Source organism: Zalophus californianus, chromosome 4, assembly GCF_009762305.2.
Source record: "Zalophus californianus isolate mZalCal1 chromosome 4, mZalCal1.pri.v2, whole genome shotgun sequence".
NCBI classification, from domain to species: domain Eukaryota; kingdom Metazoa; phylum Chordata; class Mammalia; order Carnivora; family Otariidae; genus Zalophus; species Zalophus californianus.
The window spans coordinates 139261232-139285681 of NC_045598.1; the positions used below are offsets into that span (position 1 = coordinate 139261232).

A 24450-nucleotide genomic window follows, 5' to 3' on the forward strand; every position below is an offset into this window, starting at 1 on the left:
TGTATCTATTACAATAAAACACTAACTTTAGCTATTGAGTATACATTAGCCGTATTGTTTATTATTGTTTTGTGTGGAGCTAATGACATTATTGTACTTTTCTGTAAGTGATACACAGGGAAGTGGTAAGTGGGGTCTTCTAATTTGAGGCTATGGTTAAAACCATAAACAGAGTTTATCAATATTGTGTTTTGACCAAGAACATAGCTTACCACTAGCTAGCATTTCTAAGTTTGCGTTCCATATTCATTGGTCCTACTTAAGAACATCTTTTAAAGGGAAGAATAATTTAGCTTTGTGTTATTACTGCCATCCTTAATGGTGCAGTAATTGTGTTAGTACAGGCCTTGACAAGTTCTTACCTAATGTAGTCTAAAATATCATTCAATTCTGAGACTTTAATCAGAACAAAAATACATCTGTTCTAATTGAAGATCTTAAATAGGGAGGAAAATTGGGGTTGAGAAAATAAGAAAAATAAAGTCATGTTTACTACACAAAAGTACAACTCCTAAGGTTCTATATGGAAGCTACAGGCAAACTACAATTTGGCTTAAGGCTGCCCAAAAAAACAAAAAAAAAACAAATCAAAAAAGAGAAAGACAGTAATAGAGTCTTTAAGATAAAAACAAATCAATTCTTTAAGAAAAGCACTGGTTTTCCTGCTGCTGAAACCTAAGAGAATTTTCTCTCATGAGTCCTCATAAAGGGCAGAGTGTGGTATAGCAGCTTAAAAACCCACGTGTTGAAAATCCAAGTTCTGATGATTGTTTTGCTAGTAGAAGCCAGCCGCACAGAAGCAAAGTGCAATGCAGTAAACATAATTCTATTATCTTTTGGAAGAACTAAAATGTGGATCAAATATGTAGCTCTTTGAAAATCTCCCAGAGGATACAATTTAGACGCCTCTCTTTACTGGTTGAGAATACAGACTTGTTTTTAACATAATCCTCAAACTCCTCTATTCCTGTAAGAAAACCCATTTCAAAACTACACAAATTATTTTTAGACCTAAGACCACTATTCCCTTCTAATACCACAAATAGTTGAAGTAGACTACATAGACTGTTTATCTGAGGAACAGGGTTTTCTAAATAAATGTGCTTTAAATGTCTACTCTCAGAATAGTAGACAAATAAAGCACATTTTAAAATGCTGGTTTATGGTTTTACTACCTACACATGAACTTAATTTTTAAAAGGTTAAGTTAAAAGATTATTCACAAAAGTGTTTCCTGTTTGAATTATGTTCAATTTTTTTTATTAATTTTGGTTACATTTGAAGTACACTGCACCTATTCACAAAGACTTAAAATGATCAGTAATATAAAATGTAAACCTAAAAAAAATCACAGTCATTCCACATCTGTGAAATGCAGTTAAGTACAATGAAATTTACAAATAATTACAAGGGATAGAGAGAACACTGAAATTGAAGGGAAAAATGATATTCAAGATCTAAACAGCACAGCTACTGCTACACTGAAAAAATAATTTATTAAATGAATATAGTACTGGGAATAAAATCTCATAAAAGTAAAAAAAGTAAATTCTAAATATAAATAGTGTTTTATTTAATTAAAAGAGGTTTTCTTCACCCATCCCAAACTTTACATACAATCTTCTGAAAGGCCAGATTTTGAAAGTGTATGGTTCACTTTAAAACAGACATGTACGTAGCACTATAATATCTGGAATTTAGCAAATATCATCTTGTCATTAGACTAAAAATTATATTAATTTAAATGATTGTTCTTTGTAAGCCTTTTTAAGTCTAGAATATTTTGAAATGAACAAAGAGAATAGTTTATTATATTCTTCCTATCTCCCAGGATAGTAAACACACTTCTTGTATACTTTGTGGAAAATACTCTGAGAACATGTGCATTTTGACAAAGGCTTTTAAAATTTTTGGTACTTTGGTAAGAAGCAGTTTCCTTTTTAGATCAAAAGTTGACAACAGCCACTTGATCTTCTAATCTACATAAATAGAATTTTAACATTTTAATATGTACATCAAGATACTGATAAACTTTTAGATAGTGAAGAAAACAAAACTGGAGATTGTTATTCTATTTTCCCAGTAAGTTTCCCTCAGCTTTTAGAAAGCACATGCAGTTCAATATACCAACCAGGATTTCAAAATGCTAGTAGGATAACAACACTTATTAACAGCAATATGCAAAGCAGTGGAAATAGAAAATAAATGAGTAACTTCATATAGTAAAAATGAAACAAGGCACTTTCAACAAATATAAGCAAATCTGAAATAAACACTTTTTCATAAAGCTGACTCACAGACCCTAGCAGACTGGTATAAAAGTGAAATAGTGAAGGCACTACATAATTCTTTTTCTTAACTCCACTTACTAAAGAAATTCACCAATTAAACTTGGCACAAAGGAGTTTAATTATCATAAAGTGCATCACTTGGCTAAATATATTAAAAGGAAAATCAGCCTTAATACATTATAGCAACATATTCACATATACAGAAATAAAAATGCAATCCCAGGAGTCAATGTAGTTAAGGAACTTTATAGTATATATGGCTTTTTATTTTGTATTTTTTTGTATAACTCCCTATTTGCTTAGAATCTTTATTTTCAAAAGAGTATACCTTGATTAGCAAAAAGAGGTAGTATTCCAAAAGAGGACAACTCACTGATTCTACAGGTAGAGATTTGAGATAAAGATATGTGGAAAATAAACAAGTACAACATATTACAATAAACTAGACACTTACTATAGCACTCTGATAATGAATCAGCTTTTAAAAACAAGGCTATTTTATCACTTTAGCTACATTATTATATGTTACTATAGCTCTCTGTAATAGTTTTCCTTTGGTATTAGAAAGTTTTCTTTTTTTTAAATAGCAATAACATTGCAAACAGGCAATTTTTATTTACAAATGGTAAACGTGTCAATATTTAAAACTTAATTCATCTTTACCACTGATTTAAACCACTAATGAAAATACATTATGTCAGAGATAAAAAGAAGTATATATCAACCAGATAGTAACATGCATTTAATGTCCATTTAACTGATAAAATTGGCATTTTAAACACAAACACAAACACGCACACCACACACAAGAGGGCTCACACACATATTCGTTTGGAGCAATATATGGCAAAATACCAAAATAACTTATGCACATTATTTAAGAATTGAGTCTTGGTAACAGAACTCTAATTAGATTTTTTTTTTAGTGTATCAAATACAAAGGTTGGATAAAAGGCAATTTAAAGCAGCAGTGAATACATTTCTATCCCAAAAACTTAAAAAAACTTTTCTTTATGTAAACTTTAATACATGTGCAATCTTTGTTTTCTGTAAATGCTTCAGTCTTTTTTCTTTTTAAATATTTGCCACTCTATTCTAAATTTGCTTAAACATATACATGGAAGGAACTGCTTGTCATGTATTAGTCTTCTGCATTGTATGCCACTTCTGCAACTTCTATGTCCGATACAGAATTTTCAGGTTCACTAAAACTTAAGCATGGCTTATCATCAGTTCTGCAAGAAAAGAGAAAGATGTCAACGAAGAGATAAGATACATGCTATTTCACTTCGCTATTACCTTTAAAATTTTTTAATCTAATGTAGAGATTATTTAAATATTAATGGGAAAATATTTAATGGAAAAGAATATTTAAATATTTGATCAGAAATTTTGTATATTTTTATTTTTATTTATTTTTTTATTTATTTGACAGAGAGATAGAGAGATAGCACAAGTAGGCAGAGTGGCAGGCAGAGGGAGAGGGAGAAGCAGGCTCTCCGCTGAGCAGGGAGCCAGACGTGGGGCTCGATCCCAGGACCCCAGGATCATGACCTGAGCCGAAGGCAGCCGCTTAACCAACTGAGCCACCCAGGTGCCCCTATATAGATATTTTTAACGATTTTATTTATTTATTTGACAGAGAGAGAGAGACCACAAGTAGGGGGAGCGGGAGAGGGAGAAGCAGGCTCCCCACTGAGAAGGGAGCCCAACACGGGGCTTGATCCCAGGACCCCGGGATCATGACCCAAGCCAAAAGCAGCCGCTTAACCGACTGAGCCACCCAGGCGCTCCAAGAAATTTTATATTTTTAAGTTGTCATTACCCGACAACACCTTTGGAGATATATTTTTAACTCTTTCAGCTCTCCCAACTACCATTTATCACTAAAAATCCAGTTTATAATGACCTTTACCAACATAAATCTGTTCTCATAATTATAGCTTAGCTGCTACCACTAAAGTATTAATAATGACTCTGGATTTATAGGTAATAAATATTCTATGTGCTTTCAAATATACTATCTTTTCATCATTCCTGTTAGGTAGGCAGGCTTGTTGCTATTACACTATCCTACTTTTTGAATGGAAAAAGACTGAGGGAGATTAATTTGTCAAGCTTTACAAAATTAAGGAATTAACTGAATGGTTAATTTAGACATATCTTCAAAGTAAGTAATAATGTTTACAGCCTAGATGACAAAGACTCATTTTTAGGGAGAGCCTACAATATCTATAGTCTTTATTTGCTCAGCAGATTCCCGATAGAATGACACTGAGTTCACACAAAAAAACACTCTCTAGAGTGTTATTGACTATTTCCCTCTAATTATTCAGATGATTAGGCTATAATAAACCAAATATTATTTACCTAGATTCTTCATGCAAAACATCTTGATCAACCTCAAGTGTGGAGGACTCCACCTTTGGGATGTGTCCACCTTCTGTTTCTGACATGTGCAGTGATTCTTCAGGTTCTAAAGACAATGTTCTAAAACCAAATTAGAGCAACAAGTTATTTTCTACAAATAAAGTATGTATTGGTTTATTTTTGTGAATACATGTAACTGTAGTAGTCTAGCTATTCTTAATATGGCTACTAGATTGCTGACTCTGGGAGTCAGCAGAGAAATTAGTACTTATGATTAATGTAAAATGATTTTAATATCAATTCAATGTATGCTGACAAGAACGTAAACTACAACTTTCATATGTGAAAAGTTGGCAGAAATGCCTAGAAACAAAGATACCATTTAAACAGGTTAAAATGAATAATGTTTATCTTGAACAGCTAGAGGCTTATATTTCTGATGTTTCCTATCCTTCAAATGTTCAACCTTCTAAATAAATCATCAAAAGGCAATTTTCCTAATCTACAAAAAAGGTACACCAAGAGTCTAAGACTTTTGGAATTGGAAATTTCCTAAGTCATATTAAAATGCAAAGGGCATTTAGCCCAGAGTAGTAACAGTTTAATGAGTAAGTCTAAAAATGCAAGTATCACAATACACCTGATTCTGCTCTCTAGAGTTTCTATACGAAGTTGCTTTTCATTTAGCAGTTTCTTCAGTGATTCCACCTCTTTCTGTTTTTCAAGTAGTTCTTTTTGAAAACGGTAGTTTGTCTCTTCTAAAGTTTCACAGAAAGCCTTAAAAACAAACAAAAAATGCAAAAAAAAATTAACTACTTATGCAGTATCGTCCTCAAGAGCATTTATTTGAAGAGTTAAGGAACATAATCAAAATAGTATGTATGCAGCCTCAACAATTTGTTCTTTGCATGTGGGCATTCATCAAAGTTTTGCCCTTGGTTATATATTCTCTTGCTCTATATGTCATCCCTGGGCAATTGCACTTACTGTTAACACTTCAGCTCTCATCTCTACTATATGCGATCATCCTCCAATGTGTTTGTTGTGGTTGTTGTTGTTAATCTCCAGCCCTCAACCTTTCCTGAGTGCATAGACATCATTCATATATCTACTGTTCCTCTTCAATTAGATGTACCAATGGCAAGTCAAATAGTGTTCACAAGGGAATATCTATTCTACTACCTCATCATCAAAGCCACCAGGCAGGCATCTTAGATCAGTCCATTTCCTTAATTTCTATGGCCCAAGGATAACTAAGACTTTCCACCTTTCCCTTCCCCTCATCCCCTACTGCCTCATCAATACCTCTTGGGTTTTTGTCATTTGTTCTCATTTCTACAGTCTTCAGTTCTTAACCAAACTACATCACCAGTAAACTAACTGGCTTACCCATGTTTACTTTGGCAATCTAAGTTGGCTTTCTTACAAATAGATCTGATCATGTTACCTATGATTTAATACTGCCTAAATAATAAGGCCAAATATCTTACCTTGGCAAATGAAGTACCTTATGATGTGACATATGCCTTTTACCCCAACTTCATAGCTTGCTGTATTTACCTTTCCTTTCCTCTGGTCCTCTGCATAACCCCATGTTCCACCCAACTGAATTACTTTCAGTTTCTCAAATATTTGTCTTTATATAGATGGAAGTATATAATACATATCATTCTGCAGCTTGCTTTTTACCTAATGACATAAGATGAACCTTATAAACATTTCCAAATATAAAAATCTGGGTATATTCACATTATGAAAAAAACTGAACAGTGTTCAACTATCATGCAAATAGAACCTAGGAACACAGAAAAACAAAATAAATGAACCACACATAACTTCCATTGAGAACAGTATGGGTGACCAGACAAACTAAGGCCTCTGGCTATAAAACACCTAGCTAAAAAACCCAACTTTTAAAACAGCTATGTGGGCAAGAAATAGAGGTAAGTCTCAGGGAACAAAAATGAAGAGAAATGAAAACAAGTGCCACCAGCATGTGTACTGACAGCTTTGGGTAGGGGGCAAAGGAGGAGTGATGAGAGGTTTCTTTTTGGTAACTTTGAACTTTAAAACACCAAGAGGGAACAAGAGATGAGTCAGGCACATTTTAAAGGCTAGTGACAAGAAAAATGAGATACCCAGGAATAAAGTAAGGACTCTAAAGAGCTAAGCCATTAATAAAAGTCACTCATCAACATAGGAATACATCAAGGAAGAATGTTTGTCTCATCCTGGCCTCTACATGGGAGAGGTAAAGTCTTCCCGGAAGAATCTCTAACCATGGGCTAATGCCTCATGTGGACTTTGGATTGAATTTATACTATCACAATTAGTCAGAAATACCCAAGCTTAGAAAATAGTATAAAAATGGTCCAGGATCAATGATACTAAAGGTATCTCTGCAGAAGCAAACAAACTTCTATGGAAGGATGTACCCTCAACTTTGGCTGTTCAGTGTTCCTGGAGACAAAGTTATAATCAAAGTAAATTTATAATTCAAAATTACAAAACACATTAGGATATCGTCCACTGAAAAGAAGGATTAGAATTCCATAAACTTCAAATAGCATATTACTAGAGAAAGATTATAAAATATGAACATGTAGAACGACGTGAAAATATATTTTTAAAGCCACTATTAAAAAATATCAAGTATACTGGGTGCCTGGGTGGCTCAGTTGGTTAAGCGACTGCCTTCAGCTCAGGTCATGATCCTGGAGTCCCGGGATCGAGTCCCGCATCGGGCTCCCTGCTCAGCAGGGAGTCTGCCTCTCCCTCTACCTTCTTCCCTCTCTCTCTCAATAAATAAATAAAAAATCTTAAAAAAAAATCAACTATATCTGAGATAAAATAAAAGAATGTCGACATGAAAAGTACAGTCAATATTATTAAGATCCCCCCCCATTTTTTTTAAAGATTTTACTTACTTATTTGACAGAGAAAGTGAGAGAGCACAAGCAGGGGGAATGTCAGGCAGATGGAGAGGGAGAAGCAGGCTCCCAGCTGAGAAGCGAGACCGATGCAGGGCTCGGTCCCAGGACCCTGAGATCACGACCTGAGCTGAAGGCAGATGCTTAACCGATTGAGCCACCCAGGTGTCCCAATATTATTACGATCTTAATGGAAGTATCAAATAGAATAATCTTGTCTGAAGACAACGGAGTGAACTGGAAGCTAGAACTAAGAAAATTACAGAATTTATTCACTGAAGAATAAAACATAGGGAGATGGAGACAGATAACATGAAAGAAAGGTTAAGACAGATGGAAAAGGAAAATAACTAACACATAATATTTATAAATTGAGTTCCTAAAATAGAGAATGGAGAGAATGAGGAGAAGCAATACTCAGTGAGAAAACAGCAGAAAATTTTCAGAACTGATTAAATACTAGCATTTTCAGATTTGGGAAGAATAATGCATCCCAACGAAGACAAACAAAACAAAACAAAACAAAACACCACCCACACAAAAAATAGTAAAACTGCAAATGGTAAAATCAAAGAGAAGGTCTCTAAAATACTAGGAAGCAAAAACAGTTTACTAGAAGGGGACAACAATGAACTGAGAATAGATGTTTCACAGCAGCAGTCTACAGCAAAGGCAGCGGGAAAGACCTCAAAGCACTGAGAAGAAGGACTATCCAGGTGGAATTCTAGACCCAGTTAAACCATACTTCAAGAATGAGAGCAAGATTAAAAAATCTCAGACATTAAAGACCTAAACATTACCAACACACATTCACTGAAACAACTATTAAACGATGTACTTTAAGAGCAGTTAACTGAGCCCCAATGGGAGGAGTAAGATGAAAGAACTAGGAATGGTGACGAAAGGAAGTGACAAGTGTGCAGGTAATTAAAGGAAGCAATGGCTCACTTTCGGGAGGCTGTAAATAACTTGGTTCTAAATTATTTGATGAGAACAATATATGGCCATTAAATAAAAGACAGTGAATATAGAGCTTAGAAGCCAAGAGTAGAGGGGGAAAAGGGAAGAAAGGAAACTCATTAAGTATATAAAAGGAAGGAAAGGAGAAAAAGCAAGGTAAATAAAAGGTACAAAATAAAATGGCAGAAATAAATACACATATATTGGTAATTACTGGACACATCACAATAAACTCACCACTTAAAAAACAGATTTTTCTGTTTGTATCAAAAACCAAAAACTTACTTCTCTGTTGCTGACAAGAAACACACTTTTTTTTTTAAGATTATTTATTTATTTGAGAGAGAGAGAGAGAGGGAGAGCACAAGGAGAAGCAGACTCCCCGCTGAGCAGAGAGCCCAACTTGGGGCTCGATTCCAGCACCCTGAGATCATGACCTGAGCCGAAGGCGGACTCAACTGACTGAGCCACCCAGGCTCCCCAAGAAACACACTTTATTATTATTATTATTTTAAAAGATTTTATTTATTCATTTGAGACAGAGAGATACAGAGAAAGAAAGAGCAGGAGCAGGGGGGAGAGGCAAAGGGAGAGGGAGAAGTAGACTCCCCAATGAGCCGGGAGCTCGATGCTGGGCTTGACGTGGGGCTCAATCCCAGGACCTGGAGATCATGACCCAAGCTGAAGGCAGATGCCCAACCATCTGAGCCACCCAGGTGCCCCAAGAAACACACTTTAAATATAAAGATAGAAAAATATTTCTCAGGCAACAGGCAAATCTGCTTTCTCCCTCACAGAAGGCATAGTTTTATTAATCTCAGAGCAATGCATTTCAAGTGGAAAACTTGAGGCACAAAAAGAGTCACTACCTAATAATAAAAGGAATGATTCACTAGGGATATTTCAACTAGCAAATTCCAAAAAAAAAAAAAAAAGAATTAACAACCAACCATTATGAGTGAATTCAATATACCTACTTTTGGTAATTAAAGATATGTTAAGAGATTTTTAAAAATCATGAGAAAACAGCCTTACATCAATGTATTTTAAAATCTGTATAAATTGGGGCGCCTGGGTGGCTCAGTTGGTTAAGCGACTGCCTTCAGCTCAGGTCATGATCCTGGAGACCCAGGATTGAGTCCCGCATCGGGCTCCCCGCTCAGCAGGGAGTCTGTTTCTCCCTCTGACCCTCCCCCCTCTCATGTGCTCTCTCTCTCAAATAAATAAATCTTAAAAAAAAATAAAATCTGTACAAATTGGCCAATTTTCTTTTTTTTTTTTAAAGATTTTATTTATTTATTCATGAGAGACAGAGGGAGAGAGAGAGAGAGAGAGAGAAGCAGAGGGAGAAGCAGGCTCCCAAGGAGCAGGGAGCCCGATGCGGGACTCGATCCCAGGACCCTGGGATCATGACCTGAGCCGAAGGCAGACGCTTAAGCATCTGAGCCACCCAGGCGCCCACAAATTGGCCAATTTTCTAAAAAAAAAAATACATCAAAATTGAGCCCTAAAGAAACAGACAATCTGAATAAACTCTATTCATTAAAGAAACTTAATCAGCTGTAATCTACCCATAAAACTACTGAACAAACTAAAGAAAATATCAGACTCAGGTTGTTTTACAGGTGAGTTCTAATGAATACTCAAGGACCGAACAATACTGATCTTACTCAAATGGTTCTGGAGAAAAGAAAAAGAGACTATTCCTCAACTTGTAAGACTAGTATAATCCTGATGCCAGATCCAATGACAATAACAGAGAGGAAAATTATATTGTAAAAATTCAAATAAAATCATTATAATCCAAATCCAGCAATTTAAAAAAATGCTGAATTAATGAGTTAATCCCAGAAGTGAATGTTTTATCATTTGAGAATCTATCAGTGTGATTTATGACATATCATATTAAAAAAACCCATATGATCATCTTTATAGACAGCAGCAAAAGTATTAATAACATACACATACCACAACCTCTAGCAAAGTAGAAATAGAACTTCTTTAACCTAAAAACAAAGATATAAACAAACACAACCCACAACTTCCAGCTGCTTGTAGGAAACATCATATCCAATGGTGAAAAACAGAGTAATTTCCTTTAAAGTCAGAACAGAGGAAAAGGATGTTTGCCATAACTGCTTCTATTTAACTCTAAAGATCCCAGGTAGCACAAAAAAATATGAAAATGAATGAAAAGTATTAAGGATTAAAAAGGAAAACCACAATTGTTAGTATTTCAAGGGAAAGGATTATATATATAGAAAACCTAAAAGGATCTACAAACTAATGAGAGATTTCACCGAAGATGCAACATATAAAATATATATAAAACAATAATGGAACAGTAATAAATTAAAATATAATAGGGGCACCTGGGTGGCTCAGTCACTGAGTGTCTGCCTTTGGCTCAGGTCATGATCTCAGGGTCCTGGGACTGAGCCCCACATTGGGCTCCCTGATCAGTGGGGAGCCTGTTTCTCTCTCTGCCTGCCACTCCCCCTATTTGTTCTCTCTCTCGGTCAAATAAATAATAAAATCTTAAAAAAAAGAATATCATAAAAATACCAATTATGATTAAAAAACCCCAACATAATAAATTCTACAGGTTTCCCTAAAAGTTTCAGGAAAAAATTTAACCTTTACTGAAGACTTTTAAAAAAGACCTAAATAAAGCAAAGATCTTCTTGATAGGAAGATTCAATTCTATAATGACTCTCCTCTTCAAAATTAATCAATAAATGTACTATAATTCCAAACAAAATGCCACCAGGATCTTTCACGAAACTCACAAGTTGATTCTAAAATTCATATGGAAAAACAAATAGTCAATTTTGAAGACGAACAAGGAAGGGAAACCTTGTCTTGCCAGATTCAAAAATTATAAAGCCACAGTAATTAACACAGTATGGACTCAATAAAGAAATAGAATAATTATCATAATAATAAAAGCAAATAGAAATTCTGAAATTGAAAAGCACAATAGCTGAAGTGAAAAATTAACATGAGGGGCTGAACAGCAGAATTGAAATGACAGAAAAATGAGTCAGTGAGCTTGAACATAGATCAATAGAAATTATTCAGTCTGAAGAACAGAGGAAAAATGATTGAAAAGAAAATGAACAGTACTTCAGAAACATGTACTACAATGTGAAGTATACAAACATATGGATAATGGGAATCCCAGAAGGAGAAGGGTAAGAGAAAAGGACTGAAAAATTATTTGAAGAAATAATGGCCAACAACTTCCTAAGTCTGACGTAGAGCATTAATCTGCAAAATCCAAGAAGCTCAATGAAGCCAAATTTTGATAAACACCTTGATATATCATAATCAAACTGCTGAAAGTCAAAGAAAAAAGTCTTGAAAGTAGCAAGGGCAGAATGGCTCATCATGTCCATGGAAGCAATATAATTAAAGGCTGACTTTTCATCAGAAACAATGGAAGCCAGAAGACAGAGGAATGACACAAAGCAGTGAAAGAAAAAAAACTATCAATAAAACTATCCTTCATAAATGAACATTCTCAGTAAACAAAGACTGAGAATTTGTTGCCATCAGACCTGCCTTACAAAAAATACTAATGGAAGGAAGGCCTTGAAGCTGAAAGAATGTGATACCAGATGATAATATCAATCCACAGCAAGGAATGAAGAGGGCTGGAAATAGTAAATATATGGATAAATATAAAAGAGTTTATAACATATTTTTCTCATTTCTTCTCTTAATTTCTTTATAAGAGAAAAGACTGTATAAAGAAATAACTATTACACTGTATTACTGGGTTTATGACATAGATTTAAAATATGTTATAAATAATAGGGGTGTCTGACTGGTTCAGTCAGTGGAGCATGTGACTCTTCATCTCAGGACCGTGCTGGGGCTAGAGCTTACTTAAAAAAAATATGTAATTATAGCAACACCAAGTGGGGGGACGCAAAAGATGTATTGGAGCTAAGTTTATAATTCCCTGGAATTAAGCATTACTCTGAAGTAGACTGTTAAGATGCATACTGTAATACCTAGAGCAACCATTAAAAAATAAAAAAGTAAAAATTGCTATAGAGGAATCAAACTGGCATACAAAAAATATTTATTTCACACAATAGTAGGCAGTAAAGGAGTACGAGGACCAAAACAGATGAGACAGATAGAAATAAACTGCAAAATGGCAGATGTAAAAGGTAAAGATGTCAGACTGAACAAAAGACCAAGACCCAACTATGTGCTATATACAAGAGACAGACCTTAGATTGAAAGACACAAGCTGAAAGCAAAAAAAAAAAAAAACGGGGGGGAGATATACTATGTAAAGAGTAACCATAAGAAAGCTATAATAAACAAGACTGTGTGGTACTGGCATAAGGACAGGTAACTAGATCAATGGAAGAGAATTAAGAGTCCAGAAACAAACCCATTCCTTTGTTTATTTGATTTTTGATAAAGGTGCCAACACAGTAAAGGGTATTGGTACAATTAGGTATCTACAGGAACTTAAGACCCTTACCTCATATCTTATAAATATCTATCAGGTCAGGATAGATTACAGACTAAATGTAAGAGCTGAAACTATAAAACTTCTAGAATAAAAATGAAGGAGAAAACTTTTGTGATCCTGTGTTAGGTAAAGAGTTCTTTTTTTTTTTTAACGTAGGTTCCACGCCCAGCATGGAACTTGAACTCATGAGCCCGAGTTCAAGAGTTGGATGCTCTACCGACTGAGACAGCCAGGTGCCCCTGGATAAAGAGCTCATAATGATACAACACCATAAGCCATAAAAAAAATGATAAAATGAACTTCATTAAAATTAAAGTCATTAGTACTTTAAAAGACATCATTAAGAAGATGAAAAGACACATACAGATCAGGAGAACATATTTGCAAATCAGATATCTGATAAAGGACTTCTATTCAAAATAAAGAAGTCTTACAACTCAATAAAACAGCCAAACCAAAAAAAAGGGGGGGGCAAAAGACTTAAACGGACAATTCATCAAACATATAAATGGCTAAAAGACACATGAAAAAGTGATCAAATTAAAAAAAAGTGACCAACATAAAAAATTAGGGAAATGCAAATTAAAACTATAGTACAATACCACTACACACCCACAAGAATGACTACACTCCAAAGACAGATAAATCACATTTACGAGGACACGGATAAACTGCAACTCTCAAATACTAGTGGTGGGAATGTAAAATGGTGTAGCTACTTCAAAAACAGTTTGTAAGTGTCTTTAAAAAGTTAAACATAATTTGCCATATAAGCAAATCTTCCATTTCTAGGGATCAATCCAAGAGGAATGAAGACAAATGTCAACACAAAGCCTCTATGAGATTGTTCACAGCAGCATTATTCAAAATAGCACAAAACTGGAAACTATTCAAATGCCCAACTGGTGACTAGATAACCAAAATGTGGTGTATGCATACAATGAAAAACCATGCAGCAACAGAAAGTATTGCTATATATTCTATATATTCATAGAAGCTATATCATGGTTGACCCTCAAAAACATGATGCTAAGTGAAAGAATGTAGATGTAAAGATTATATATTGTATATGTTATGCATACTGCATTTGTAAAATATGTATATTGAACACTGATCACACACACACACACACACACACACACACACACACACACACACACTCACTCACACACGACTCTATTTACATAAAATGTCCAGAAAAGGCACATTTGTAGAAACTGAAAGCAGATCAGTAGTTGTCTGGAGCTGGGAGTGTTGGACTGATTACAAAACGGCTTGCAGGAATTTTTTTCAAGGGAATTTCTAAAACTGAATTATGGTGATGGTGGCATAGTTCTATAAATTTACTAAAAATTATTAAATTGTACATTTACAATGGAATAGCAAATAGCTAATTTTATGGATGAAATTTTTACTTCAATAAAGCTATTTCCAAAAAGCTATGGCATTCACTCTAATAGAACAGATTCAGTTTAACTGAAAACATTACAAATCTACCAATTAAATCTGTTCCATTTAAATGCCATTGAACATTTGGGGAAAAAAACTTGCATAAAATCCTTCCTAATCTATTATTACCAAATCTGTTTTGTGAATCTAGCCAATTGCTTCAAGAAATAGGCCACTCTAACACGTCAATTAACGTAATTTGAGGAGCATCGAGCTTGAGTTGAACTGATAACAAGACAATAAGTTCTACTTCTGAAGGTACATTTTAATTGATTTTAATTGTAGGTTCTTTACTTTGATATTTAGATGGAAGAAAACTCAGCATACAAATAGCATTTTTCAATGCAGTAAAATAAATTTCTGTATGATTTTTTCTTTTTTTTCAAATAGTAAAAATAAGGAGAAAAAAATGCAAGATTTAATTTTAGAGCTTCATCGATGGCATGACATGTATGAACTTTTATTTTTTTCACTGCACTAGGTTTCATGTATTTCAATGAAAGACACCTTTGACTCAAACATTAAAAGCTTTCTGTGTAAAACTATGATGGTGTGAAATTATAATATTTTGCTGTTTGCTATCCCATTCAAGAAACAATGTAGTTATTGTACTGTGTTATTTGTTCCCCTTTCCATGTGATATATAATACAGCACTTACCCTGCTTTCTTCTAGGCTATCAAATGGGCCTGGTGGATCATCCAGACAAAGAAATTCTCTCACTGCAAGGCTTTTCAAAGGGGGAAAAAAAAAAAAAAAAGATAAGCTGGGGTACAAATAAGTTTACCAAAGACAGAAAGTGAAAGTTACTTTGAAGATATACAGTGTTTTAAGCAAGTCGGTTTTGGGGATATACCAAAAGCAGCAAGTTGGTTTATGTGTTTTCACACAACCAACCAAATACAAATATAAAATCTATAGAAGATACAAAGATTTTAAGCCATTTTCTAAGATCTTATGAACATAGAGACTGTAAATTCATACTGCAGGAGATAAAATATAAGTCAGAATAATGGTATAGGAAACCAACCTAAATGATGAATAGAAACAGTATTACTTCCAAAATTATTAATTTAAACTAATCTAAAAATGTTATTATCTTGTTATGAAGAAATACAATTTCTAATTTATACTTTATTTGTTTCATTGTCAGGCGATGCTTCTAAAGTAACTGAAAAGTATTTACTCTGAAACGAGTTAAAGATTTTTCTTGCAATCATGTTTATTACAGTAATTTACATAAATATTTTCCCTGAAGAGTTTAAGAGAAAAAAGTACTGAATAACTCATTTCTGAATTACCATAAATTTAAAAATAATGAAATACAGTTGACCCTTCAACCACACAGGGTTTAGGGGTGCTGACCCCCTGTGTAGCTGAAAATCTGCATATAACTTTTGACTCTTCAAAAAGTTAACTACTAATAGCCTACTGTTGACTGGAAGCCTTCTCCTTAACATAAATGGTCAATTAACCCATATATTGTATATTATATACTGCATTTTTACAATAAAGTAAGCTAGAGAAAGGAAAATGTTATTTAGAAAATCATAAGGAAAATACATTTATAGCATTATGCTGTAAAAAAATTGGTGTATGAGAGGATCTGTGCAGTTCAAAGCTGTGTTATTCAAGGGAGCAACTGTAATATGGTATTGTCTTTGGCAATTATCAGAAATAGGTTAAAACAGTAGAAAACTTATTAACTTCCTTGTTACAAAAATACTCACCTTTCTAAAAGCAATTTTGGACTGAGAGGCAACTCTGTGTGCATGTTAGAACAAATATGGAGACTTAAAAGGATAAAAATATATTTTGATGTACTGTATAGATGTCAACCTATGCTGAAAAGGGGATGTATGTTGGGGTTCATACTGGGTCAGATGGGTCGATGATGACAGGGGATGGTCTTGAAGAGACAAATGGGTGGAATATACAGTGAAGCCTTTCAAAAGTAAAAATAATGTGAATTAGTATAGAGAGTGGTGTTAAGAAATTAATCCAGAAGATCACAAAGACAGAACAAAGAGGAGTAAATCTGTGGATGATAACATCTTGACAATACAAGTAATAAAGGACACAGATTTAGGGAAACCAAGAAAAAACCTGAGTATTCATAATCATGAAATAATAGATATGGCAAGGATCTTAAATGTGATCCAGCTGCTTTTTAAAAAATGTGATCCATAGTATGCTTTTTATCCTTTTCATGTGTTCAGCCAAGAGTATACCTAAACACCTCCAGGAATAGGGAATGTTCCACCTCTTAGAATAAACCATCTTATGTTTGAAAAACACTAAAAATTAGAGAATTATTTCTTCTACTGAGCTAAAATTTTTCTCCCTGCAGCTTCTACTTATGAATCTTAGTTCTGCTTTTGAGTCATTCAGGGCAAATCTAAGTCCTTTTTCACCTGATAACCCTAAAAGCATGTTGAGAATGTTACAGTTCCTCTAACCTTATATTCCCCCAAAGCAATACTAATACACTAATATTTTCTTTTTTTTTTATCCTGTAACGAAATTTACTGTGTACTTACAGCCTGTATGGTCTCTGCACTTATGGAACCAACATTTTTTCCCCAGTTTTACTGAGGTGTAACTGACAATTAAAAATTGTATATTATTTAAGGTGTACAACTTGATTTAAGTATACACTGTGAAATGTGAACTACAATCAAGTTAATTAACATTTCTATCACCCCACAAAGTTATCATTTCTAATTTAAAGTACATTTCACACACAGGGCTTTCATATATCCTATTTCATTTAATTTTCACAATAATCATGTGAGGTGAAGACAGGCATTACATTTCCATTTTACAAATGACACCAAAGTTCAGAGAGTTAAAATGATCCATACAAGTGCAAGTGGTAGAGCAAGACCTTAAATCTGTCTTCCGAGCAAAAATATGTGCCTTTCATCTTTAAATTCTTTTCTGTTATATTATGGTTCACTTGGATCCTTTCCCCTTGCTGGTCACTTCCCTCAGAAAACATTGAACTTGTCTGTATCCTTTAACCACGGCCTCTAGAACACTGCAATTGGTCTAAAAGCACAGAGAAGAACAGGACCACCACACATTCTTTTGGTTTAGCTATTTATACTCCTATCCTCCCATTATTAGAGAACCAACTATTAGGCAAAAAATGAGTCACAGGAAATAAACTGATCTTGGGACTGAGAGGTCAAAAGTCTAGACGAAACCCTGAGAACAGCCTTTAAGATTGATAAGGAAAGTGCACAGAAGTTTACATAAGGGTCTTTTTTTCTTTTTAATACTTTCAGTATATGATAACTCAATGTGAGACATTGTTTTCTTATAGCTTTATACCCAGACTTCCTCATTCTTTAGGAACATTTTTATGTTTGCAAATTACTCTAATTATTGAAATGCTGCTGCTATGAGACAAAGTAGTTAAGGGAATATATGTATCTCTTTTTATACCTTTGACTTGTAGTAGAAATTTAGCCCAAGATCCACAGTGATGTTGACAATGTACCCAGCTGTATATCTTTTTTGGAGTGGCTTTTCTATTTCATTCTCCTTCCCTAAACATCTTTATGATCTATATTACCTCCCCATGACTTATTTATTTTACAACTGGAAGTCTGTAGCTCTTAATCCCCTTCACCTAATATATAGCATAGGGAAAATAGTCAGTAACTTGGCAATAACTCTGTAGTGACAGATGGCAACTAGACTTTCTGTGGGAATCATTTTATAATGTATAAAAATACTGAATCACTATGATGTACACTTGAAACTAATGGGATATTATATATCAATTAATACTTCAGTAAAAAGAGAAAAATCTTTATGATCTATATAGCTCACTAGAGTGCTACTCAAACAAAATCCAATGGATTCCCTAAGTTTTTTTCCAATATAGCTCAAGGTCATATTCCATGCCCCACCTTCTTTAATCTGTAACATAAGAATGAAATTTAAAACTGGCCATACAACTCTGACTTATAAAATACTTTCTCAGGGTTTCACTACATTTCCTCAGTTTCAACAGGACTCAGGTGGCAGAGGAAGACAGTCAATATGCTCAAACTCTATTTCTATAGGAGAGGGACACACAAGAATCTCTGGGAGATGGTAATGTTTGAGAAAACAATTTCTTTCACAGACATTCTGATACCTTTTTATCCCCCCTAGAAAAGGAAACCTTTACCTCTGCATGAGAATCACTGACTAGAGAACTTTATTTAGATTTGATAAATATTTGACTGCTTATGTGTGCCATGGTTCTGCTCAATGATTTCCTACATATTATCAATGTATAATTTATAAGCAAAATAACTGATTCAAACAAAATGTAAACACCAGCCTATTATTATTAAATGGTCTATAAATTAAATAGAAGTTAATTTTTTTCCAGAGAATTGAAGTTTTTATTTTATTTTTTTTATTATGTTCAGTTAGCCACTGTATAGTACATCATTAGTTTTTGATGTAGTGTTCAAAGATGCCTTAGTTACGTATAACTCCCAGTGCACATCACAACCTGTGCCCCCCTTAATACCCATCACCCTGTTACCCCTAGAAGTCAATTTTTAAGAAGAAAGTCTTTCTTTTTTTCCTCCTTGTTCACTGAAAGGTTCAGTATAGCCCCCCATCTCTCCTCCATATTCAATCTTTAATACTTTTGCTTCCATTTGGCTATGATAATAAAAGTAAGAAAAACAGGATAAAAGAGAAACTAAGAGAAAAATCCAATAATCTGGAATTAAAAGGTAAGGAAACACTTTGTATCTTTCTATACCCTTTATTACCTAGAGTAGCTTTTTAGTGTGTTTGGGAAAACTCTATTTTAAAATTGAGATCAGTTGTTGACTTAGCTTGCCTGAAGATAAGAAGACCACAGATGGTATCCCTCAGCATTTTTTTATCCGAGCAAATTTGCCCTATAACTTTATCTCTTCCTCTGATTCTCTAAAAAAGTTTTCTTTCAGAGTTTTACTACATTTCTGAACTTCTTAAAAAACTATTTCATCCAGGGAATTTCATCTTCTATTTACTATTATATTTTACTTTTTTTCTTTCATAGATATGTATCTGTTTACATTTCAATTTTTAAAAAAAAAACCCAGTAATTTAATAGCTAAATGTACTTTCATCTTGAAATGTATATTTTAAAAGAAAAAAACCCTTAAAACTAATGCCTACAATTCATTAAAAGGTCAATCAAGAACTAAGTAAAAAGTGCACTAAAAATACTAGATGCCAATTCTATCAAAATCAGATTAAGCACAAAAAGGCTACTGCATGAAAATATTCCTCAAGGATTTCAGACAGAAATGTTATATCGGTTAGTATTTCTCTTCAGTTTTCTCTGCCAGCTAAAAGAAAATAATTGACAAAAAATTGACATTAAACACAGCCTGGAGAATAAGGACTCAGAGATCAAGGCTGGTGACAGTGAGGGTCACAATGGAGATGGACTGGTTGGGTGTGAGGCTGAAGGGCTCACATTTAGAATCCTGTGGTAGAATATGGAGGCAGTGGGGAACCAGTTTAGACCTTGATTATCTCTTGCCTAATTACTAGCCCACTTTTGTCCCCATGTTGTTTTATTCCTTCTAATCCAGAGTACTTAAAAAACAAACGTTTTATGTCAAACCCAGCTTAAAACCCATCTATGCCTCCTCTAGCAAGAGGGAACAAAGCCAAGATCTTTGTGTTGGCATAAAACACCTGCCTACATTTCAGTTTTAACTGTCTTTCCTAACTGACACTTCAAAAATAGTATATCATGTCCATTTCATGCCTCCATACCTCTACTCATGCTTGCTGCTATTTTCCTGGCCCATCCTTCCCACCTTATCTGGCTAACTTGTATTTATTCTTTGTGACTCAAGCTCATCTATTATCTCCTCATGGAGTCTTTTCTGACTAGATCCCCTTTCCTACCCATGTTAGGTTCAGTATTCTTTTTTAAAGTTTTTTTTCAGAGAGAGACTGAGAGAGAGAACACACGTGTGCGTGTGCGTGCAAGGGAGCCAGGTGCGTGAGCAGGCAGGTGCATGAATGGGTGTGTGAACTGGTGGGGGGAGCAGAGGGAGAGGGAGAGAGAGAGAGAATCTCAAGCAGGGTCCATGCCCAGCTCAAAGCCCCATGTGGGGCTCGATCTCACGACTCTGAGATCATGACCTGAGCTGGAATCAGTCTCTTAAGCGACTGAGTCACCCAGGAGCCCCTAGGTTCAATATTCTTATATGTATTACCATAGCACCTTGAAGAGATCCCTTTCACAGCACTTATGACACTGTATTATTAGTATTGTCTGTTTACCAAGCCAAGTATTGTCTGTTTATCAGTATCAAGTATTGTCTGCTTCACCAAAAGGTAGATGAAGTTTCTGGACTGTAGAGACCATATTCAAACCAATTAGCACATCACAGAATAAGTATTCCACAAATAATGACTTTATTTGTAAGAGTTATACAATTAGAAAAAAAATTAATGCAACTGTTAAGAGCATCAGAACAAATTTCTATCCACTGTTGCAGACAAACACTCTACTACAATTCTCAAATTTGAGATGGATTTTAGGTTTTAACAGATACTCCTACTTTCACAAGAAGGTAAACTCTGGATAGCAACAAGATCAAAAGTCTTAAGAGTTAAAAGGTCAAAATCTGGTTGTTTCTGATGGTGTGACCTTAAGATTCATGAGGAGTACAATAAAAAGAATAGGATATGAGAAATTTAGAATTGAAAGGGAACTTTTAGAAGCTACTTAGCTCAATTACCTCATTTTCCAATTGAAGACACTGATTAAAATCAGGTAAGTAATTGACTAAAATTATTTCACTACTAAGCCCCAAAAAACGAATTTTGCATAAGGCCTCTGCACCCAATTTAATTAGATAGGAGTTTAGAGGTATCTGAATACAAAATATTTAGCTTTATTGCATTTTTAAAAACTGTCCATAATTGAATGTCTACCAAACTAACATTAGTGGTGAAAATCACTTGACCAATCTTAGCAATAATGTGGTGGTTCTCATGAGTTGGCATTATATGAGCTATTGCATATATAACTGAATTCTTCGTTCGTTATAAAAATACTAAGACTAACCTCTCTTGATAATATCTTTATATATAAAAACAACTTACATATGTTAAAAAAATTTCCCGTGAGAACATAGTTCAGGTTGAAAATGCTTAAAAATAGTTTAAGTATTCTTGTTCAAGGATTATAGAATTACTGAATTTTACCATTAGAAGAGACCTAAGAAGTCATCTAATCCAATATATCCCATTTAATAATCCCCCTTCAATACAACTAATGGTTATTTAGCCTTTTTAAATACTTAAGGTAAAGAGAAACTCACTTTCTCAAAAAAAAAAGCAGAATATTTTTATATTCAATAGCCTGAAATATGTAATTCTTTCTTATCTGAACTGATAGGGTCTTCCTCTAATTTCTCACTATTATTCCTAGTTTTACATGTTAGTCTTGCTATTAAAAATGAGGTCCTTGGATCAGCATCACCTAGAAACCTGTTAGAAATGCAGACTCTTCGCTCCAGACCTGCTGATTCAGGGCTTCACCTTAACAAGATACACTCCAGTTGGAGATACACTGTTTTAAAGCGAAGTATCGTCTGATTAATCTTCCTCCCCATCACAATCTTTCAAATTTGTGAAGATGGCTATTTTATCCCCCAAGTACTTTTGCTTTTTAAAGGGTAAATATTATCATTTTTTTCAACTGCTCCTCATGTAAATTCTTCTATACTATTTTTTTTTTTTTTTTACTATGAACTGCTGTTAATGCAAATCCATCCTGAACTTTTTTTTTTTTTAAACACATATAGAATTTAGAACATGAATTTTTGGCACTGAAGTCCTTATAGATGGATGGTAATATGAAAAAATTATATAATTTAACCCCTCTATTTTAAAGAATTAAAAAGAAGAAAAAAATTTGGTAAATCAGGATATTTGTATAGTGCTTCTGAAAACAGAGAATAGTAAAATATTTGCTGTGCTGATTAAATGATGCAACAATTTCAAAGTAGCATAAGATAGTATAAACCAGTAAATAACTATACTTATATAAAATATGTCATTTATAATATATAATTTGTAAATAACTATATATAGCAAATAACTATAACCAAATTGTGCAGTATAAGACTTTTCCCCTCCATCCATCTTTAGATATCCTTCACCTTGACAGTCACATGCTGCTGGCTCAGGACCTGTGCCTTCTTGTTTCTGCATTTTGATAGCATACTCCCTCTCATTTCCTTCTCATTTGTAAGGTCCTTATTCACCTTCTCCTTGTCGGTCCAAATGTCATTAATTCTTTAAAATCCAGCTCAAATGTCACCCTCTAGGAAGCCTCCTGTAATTGTCCCAGTCAACAGTTCTCTCTCTCTTCCCCCTCAGAAAGAGATCTAACTCTACTCATGATCGTTTTTTTGCGGTGACTATTCCTCCTATTCAATTTTCTTGAGTAAAGGATCAGTATCTAATACACCTTTGTGTACTACACTACCTTATATAGAGTAAGACCTAAATAAATATTTATGGAACAGACAAAATTAATAATAAATCCTTTGATTTATTGAAATCTTAAAAATATTAAGTTTTTAATCTGTTTTCTTACTTTGTATTTTCTAAATGCATCTGAAAATAATATTATCTTAAAACTTTCAGACCAACAATCCTTAGTATCCCTTCAGTTCTTATTTCTTCTGCTTTGTTACAGTTAGAGAGGTTATCATATTAAGAGCTGCCAGTTGTGTAATGGCAAGCTCTTAGCCAACATGAATGTTAAGAAGTGTTTGAAGTGTTAAGGATATAAAAAAAGGAAAGTGAAAGGACTACAATTATAAATCTATAAAGAATATCAAATAATTACTTGGCCATGGAAAGATAGTAATTTTTCTATGCTGCCATTACAAACTCTAAAAGGATGCTAATAGGTATATCAACAGGTAATTTACAACTAATTGATGTTTTAAGTAGTGACTCTTTTTTTTCTTAAGATTTATTTATTTATTTGAGAGAGAGAGAGAGAGGGCACGAGCGTGCATGTGGCAAGGAGGGGCAGAGGAAGAGGGTGAGAGAGAGCGTCAAGCACACTCTGTGCTGAGCATGGAGCCCACAGAGGGGGGCGTGATTTCACAACCCTGAGCTAAAACCAAGAGGTGGACGCTTAACCGAATGAGCCACTCAGGCCCCCTAAATACTGATTATTCTTAAATGTTATTTTAGGTTTTCATACAGATGTGTTGAGATTTTTTCTTTTTTCCTTTTCTCCCTTAGGGGAAATTCATAAATGCCTTTTGGCAATCCTAGACTTCCTAGATATCTTCTAGTTATTTGTTTATGGTTCATATTTATCTTCCTACCCAGAATTTTAATTTAGCCTTCAATGTTCTCAAATCCTACTTCCTACTTCCAGTATTGCTTGAACCGAACAAAGGACCGATCTTCCCCTTCTCTGAGTTCCTACTACTTTTATAATCCATATCATACAAAGTAGCCTTTCATAAACTTCCTTTATTTTGTTCATACAGAAGCCTAATTTCTTCCAGTGAATTTTAAGACCAATGAGTACACCCTCAGCTTCTTTCATATCCTTCTTGGGTCGACACAGAGCAAATGCTTAAGATACAGATAAATAACTCTTCTTCTCCTCCCTTTACTCAAGCTTTAAACAGAAGCTTTTTAAACTGTGAAATAAATAATGGTACCCATAACCCACAAAAAAAGATAGTGGTTACTCTAGAATAAACAAGGCATAAATACTTCATCTTGAGTTCAATTTATCTAACAGTAATCCCTAAATGTTTGATGATGCAACATGACAAAGGCAAGTAGGCAAATGTGGGGCACACTACATTCTTTCATGTAAGACTTCTTAGAACTTTCAATACTCTAGGAATGTCAAATAAAACCTTTTCTAATTTATTTGGCCAAGAAAA

General features: G+C 34.1%; 1 protein-coding gene across 3 annotated transcripts in view; it reads right to left on the minus strand.

Moving 5' to 3' along the window:
* Window positions 1-1143: 1143 nt before the first annotated feature.
* Window positions 1144-24450, minus strand: part of SNX16 (sorting nexin 16) — a 40642-nt gene continuing 17335 nt past the window's right edge. For 2 of the 3 annotated variants that reach the window (XM_027579691.2, XM_027579700.2), the window contains 4 exons: window positions 15155-15224; window positions 5302-5438; window positions 4662-4781; window positions 1144-3526 (listed from right to left, as the gene is read on the minus strand). In XM_027579691.2, coding sequence (XP_027435492.1) covers window positions 3433-3526; window positions 4662-4781; window positions 5302-5438; window positions 15155-15224 — 421 coding nt within the window. In that variant the 3' untranslated portion in view covers window positions 1144-3432. The remainder of the gene's footprint in view (window positions 3527-4661; window positions 4782-5301; window positions 5439-15154; window positions 15225-24450) is intronic. The other variant, XM_027579681.2, reaches the window with a different exon arrangement.